This window comes from Boleophthalmus pectinirostris, unplaced genomic scaffold (assembly GCF_026225935.1).
Source record: "Boleophthalmus pectinirostris isolate CB_2022bp ecotype Guang Dong unplaced genomic scaffold, ASM2622593v1 HiC_scaffold_21, whole genome shotgun sequence".
Taxonomy (NCBI): Eukaryota; Metazoa; Chordata; class Actinopteri; order Gobiiformes; family Gobiidae; genus Boleophthalmus; species Boleophthalmus pectinirostris.
This window is the reverse complement of record NW_026571175.1, coordinates 20,751,692-20,756,911: the sequence shown is the minus strand read 5'-3', so window position 1 is coordinate 20,756,911 and position 5,220 is coordinate 20,751,692. Positions and strand designations below refer to the sequence as shown.

Sequence of the window (5,220 nt, the reverse complement as noted above, 5' to 3'; positions counted from 1 at the left end):
GTTCAGTGTTGTCTCTCATTACAGTTACTCACATTTTAAATATTAATAAATTCAAAAATTGTCCAATTACTGTTAAAGGGCCCATATTAGTTGTTGTTCAAGTTGTGTTTTCTTTCATTCACACACATTTAGCTCCCAAATTCTGCATATTTAAGCAGAGTTCCCTCTTAGAAAAACAAAAAAACTAAACTCTTCCACCTTGGGGTGTCATGTGGTAATACAGGAAATGTACCGGTGTTTTAAAATTCCTTCACTAGAACTTGGATAATTTCAGCCCTGGATTTGCCAGTCTCTACTGCACAACAGGTAACGGGTAGTCGTTACCTTGAAAACTACCACTTCATGAAATCACAAGGTGGATCTGAGCATTTTTAGCTTTGGAGATGTAGACTAATAATGTAGGATTACACAAACGTGAATGAAACAAAACTCCTCGAGGTATGTTTTTAAGAGGCAACTTTACAACATGGCTCTATTCTGCCTAATACAAGACCTATACACAGTCAAGACTTCAGAAAAATTAGGAAATATGCAACAAATGTCATTTTTTGTTTTTTATTGTTTGTTATAAACATGAAAAGGAGGAGCTCTACTTCCCGGGGAGGATGATGCCGTCATACTGCAATAGAAGAAACAAAAGTGTTAATTTCAGTTCAGTGAGTAAAACCCCCCATCCAATAGTAACCATTTTAAGGTCAGACATTAAAATCACGACTTTTTGTGGAACAATTAGTCCAAAAGGTTTAATAATGTTTTAAACAGTGAGAAATTGTAATTAGTAGAAGCAACAGACATACTATACTGTTTTTTCCTCACACACACACAAGGCCCTGGCAACATATCACTCCCACTCTCGCCCACCTGCACTGGCGTCCCTTTAAATATTCGATAAAGTATAAAGTCCATCCATGTTCAGGCCACAGTACCTCTCAGACCCGATGCAAACCAAATCACCCCTTTTGTGTCCAGGCTCCTACACTCTGGACACACTCCCTCCACATATACAAACTGCTGATCAATTCAAATCATTTGAAAATATCTTTTTGTATCAACATGATTTAAGTTGTTTAGAGGCAGAACTTTTTAAAATTTACCTTCACTAATCCATTGTCAAAGTATAACAAAGGAACTTTGTACTATTTGCCCCATTTAAATGCAACTCAACTTGAAGGTCTACCATTGCAATTAAATTCTGCATTAATTTAGGGACAATCTAGCCAAATATTAAGATGAATCCCCATTAAAAAAGTTTCAGTCTTAAGCACTCACTTTCTGCTGGAACCAGCGCATGGCCTCCTCTTTGCGGATGCGGTGCTTGAAGCCAATGCGGCCTCGTTTCCGCTTCTTGTCGGCGATGCTGAAACCGGGTCGGCCCAAAACCTAGAGCACAAAACACGAGTCAAAAACTACAAAAATTACAGACAACAGACAGCGCTGGGTCTAATGTGAGCCAGATAGCACCATGTTGTTTCTGTGTAGTTAGACAGCAAATGGCCAATAAACTGGAAATTCTATTGACAGAAACATGCAGCTCATTTACACTGCACTCAAACATCACATCAACAGTAAAATGCAACAGGAAGGAGCAAAAACCACAAAGCACCAGGAAAACTACTGAGCAGGATTCAAACTTGCACGCAGATGAGAGACATGGCCCAAATGGTACTGTACTAATCAGAGCCACATAAGTAACAAGGCTTAAACGCATGTCCATCTACTGTTTGTGAGCCACTGACAATAGTTTAACAAATTTAAGAGCGTTATGCAAAATGTTACAGTAAGGAAACAAGTTGTAAGTACGTTACAGATTTTCAAATTTTGCGGTATTTGGTTAAACAAATCAAAACAATGCAAAAAATTGTGTTTTTGTTTATCCATCCGACTTGGAGGTCTGAGGACATTGCCTAACGATACACACAGACATGCCCCTTTTAATCAGACAGCGGAACTCAGAAGAGCTCGGAAGAGACGGAGCATGGTTTCTGAGATGGAATCCAAGATGGCTTTAGCTTTCCGGTTAGCGTCCATGTTTTTCTCCAAGTTGGACACGCAAAACATAATAAAACAGATGAAGTGTGGACATGACGTCATGTCCGAGAGACGGACGGATAAACGAATGCAGCATAAGACTGACTTAAACCATGGCAACAGAGCAGTTGGCTGGTTTTGTGGCGAACTGGTTCAGCCACTGACCAGATTTTGAACCATTTTGTTTATTGAGCTCAGTTTTTAAACATCTTGTCATGGGATTTTATCCAACTAAATGCAGCATGTGCAGCTCAAGGGACACAAGTAAGGGACTATTGGATTTTGTGAAATTAACTGTTTTTCCCATATCCATGGAGACCTTGCAAGAGGTTAGCTAAAGAGGTAGTTATGGATCTTTGAGTCGCTACAGATTTTTCAGGACAAATTAGAGGGAATGAAGTATTGCAGCAACATCAACTGCCGCAGTTTGCTGCAGCAAAACTTTAATTTCCCTCTGGATTAGTAAAGCATCTGTCTACCCATACTTATTGCAATAAAAGGCAGCTCAAAATAAATAAAAACAATATCAGGATAATCATTTTTTACATTTGTGAAAGACTGGCACTCACCACGTAGAAGTCCAGTCCGTAGATGCCGATGCTGGGGTCGTACTTGATTCCCAGATCGATGTGTTCCTGGATACCAAAGCCAAAGTTTCCGGTGTCTGAGAAGTTGTTTTTCCTCAACTCGTACTCACGCACCTAGATAACATACATACATCAGTCTACACTGAACAATAAATCAACAGCTGCTAATCTATAACCAAAATAATAATACAGCAAGATTCAAAATTTTAACTTTGATAAATAATTTCAAATTAAATTAATTAAAGTCAAGTCAAAACGAGGATATTGTCCAGACCTTGAGTCCCTTCTCCAGAATCTCCTCTGCTTTGGCCCCTCGGACGGTGCAGTGGACAGCAATCTTTTCATTTCTGCGGATACCAAAGGATCGCACAGTGTAGCGGGCTGCAAGACAAAAGTGAGTTAAATAAGTGACAAATTTAAAAAAATTATCATACATTTCTGGACTTGTGAATCTTACCCTTGGAGAACACAGGGGTTTGTCCGGTGAGCTGCTCCAGCACTTTGGCTGCTCTGGTCAGTCTGTCTCCACTCTCTCCCACGCAGATGTTCAGGCAGAGCTTACGGATACGCAGCTCCCTCATGGGGTTCTCCTTCTTCTCACCCTGGTCCTAAAAATAAAGAAAAACAAATGTATAAAAGTGGAAGACAAAACCGAAGACAAACCAAAATCAAATTAAAATGTCTCCTCTGCTGTAGACATGTTAGGAAAGTTTTAAATATACAACAGTGACGTTTTCTTCTTGGACCTGAGCACAAATGGCAAGCCTCATGAAATGATTTTATCAATCTATGCAATAAAGTCAAGGTGAAACTTAAATTCTGCACAATGTACAGGCCCAGGAGGACTTTTCTAACCATTTCAAAATGTGTCCACTACACAGACCTGCCGGACGAAGATTTGGTCCTTTACACCAGCGGGACCCTCACATGCCGGTGAAGGGACATGTCAGTACATATTCCCTGTGCTAGCTTTGCAGATGCTAATTCGTGTCCAGGAATCAAACTACAACTCTATAAACCTTACACGGCAAGTCCAATGAATACGGCTAAGGGAGCAGACTGCCCATTTCATACGGTAATATCACTGTCGCTTTAAAGACTAAAATACGACATAGTTGTCATCTTGTCTGGAGCCCGTGGTAGCTAGGGTTAGCACTACTTGGTATGATAGTTTTACAGTCATCGGTCAACTTTTCACAAGAAATGAGACATTATATTGGTCCTAAATGAAGACATCTACGTGTACGAGCGGCAGAAATGTGTTATAAAGACGTTAAAGCCCCGATGACAGTGGATTTTATCAGCGGAATCGTTTCCAACACAGTAGTATAATGTGAGGCAGTACTCACCGCCATGTTGGATCACTAGAAGAGGACGTGACGCTTCCGGTGACATCAATTTATAGTGCTGTGTTCACTGCAAAACAATCCGAATAAAGACAAGCCTATTTTAACAAGGGTTCCACTTTTTTAAGGTTTGTAAATGTTGATTTTATGTATGTTACAGAGTAGTGGGGCTGATTAAAATACTTTGGTCGGGCATTACAGTGCCATTTTTTAAAGATGCTCTTTGTGGCTGGCTAGCTCACACACTGACCAGTTTTTTTTTTACTTTTTAGTTTTGTTTTGTTTTTTTGCTCAGTTTTTAACTAAGAAGTCCAGCATGTGCAGGTCAAAGGACACAAGTAAGGGTTTCTCGTATCTATGGAGACCATGCAGGAGGCTAGGTAGAAACAGAGATACTTTACTGATTTCAAGAGAAATTCAAGTTTTGCTGCAGCACAGTGTTGCAGTTGATGTTGCTCCACCATTTCTTCTGCGTATCTCTGTGGCCTTTGTGTCTCAGTCAAAGGTTTCAGTGCAGTTTAACAGGAGGACTGGTAGGCAGGGTCAGCAGATCCTGTGGAAGAGTCTAAAGTGTCCATCCTCTGTCTCCTGCAGCATGTGTCCAAGGGGGGAACCAGGTGAACACAACAGGAAAGGCCTCGAAGTGATTCCTCTGGAAGATCTTCTGCCACATTTGCTGCCACATACATGTTAAAAACCTAAAGCATCTCACATGCCCATAGTTACCTTCTCAGCTAGCCTGTTGCATGGTTTCCATGGATAGTCTCCTTACTTGTGTATTTGACCTGACCATGCTATTCTTCTTAGTTGGTTAAACTCCCATGAGATGATATGAAAAAAAAAGTTTCAAAAGCTGCTCAGTGTGTGAGCCAGAGCCAAAAAGCAGACAACCACTCCGTTGTTATTATCTGAATGCCAAGGAGCACTTGAGATGCTATAGGCTTTTTACACCATATGTGGCAGAAAACTTTACAGTTTTACTTTACACTTTGAGTTAATTAACCCTTCATCACCAACTGAACCAGAACACCTCTTGTGTTCACCTGTTTCCCCTCTGCTCGCTGTTCTGATGCTGCAGCCTGCAGGACACAGAGGAGGGACACTTTTGGTTCTTCCTCTCCTCAGACTGCCCTGACACAGATCTGCTGACCCTTTCTGATCAGGCCTCCTGTTAAACTGCACTGTGACCTTTGACTGAGACTCAAAGGCGACTAAGAAGTGCAGTGTAAATATTTCAGCAAAACTGCGGGACTTCTGTA

General features: G+C 40.8%; 1 protein-coding gene across 1 annotated transcript; it reads right to left on the bottom strand.

Annotated features, from left to right (window-relative positions):
• Positions 1-541: 541 nt before the first annotated feature.
• rpl11 (ribosomal protein L11) lies at positions 542-4,044 on the bottom strand. Its single transcript, XM_020932526.2, has 6 exons — positions 3,965-4,044; positions 3,073-3,223; positions 2,890-2,996; positions 2,598-2,729; positions 1,270-1,380; positions 542-619 (listed from the first exon to the last, which is right to left on the bottom strand). Exons 1-6 carry the CDS (start codon positions 3,968-3,970, stop codon positions 590-592), a joined length of 537 nt encoding a protein of 178 aa, XP_020788185.1. The 5' UTR covers positions 3,971-4,044; the 3' UTR covers positions 542-589.
• Between the last annotated feature and the right edge of the window lie 1,176 nt (positions 4,045-5,220).

Excerpts from the sequence above, each read along its gene's own strand:
- rpl11 (XM_020932526.2), bottom strand. Across the intron at positions 2,730-2,889 it reads TTCTGGAGAAGGGACTCAAG|GTGCGTGAGTACGAGTTGAG; the intron begins GTCTGGACAATA and ends TATGTTATCTAG. Across the intron at positions 1,381-2,597 it reads ACGGACTGGACTTCTACGTG|GTTTTGGGCCGACCCGGTTT; the intron begins GTGAGTGCCAGT and ends TTTGTGCTCTAG.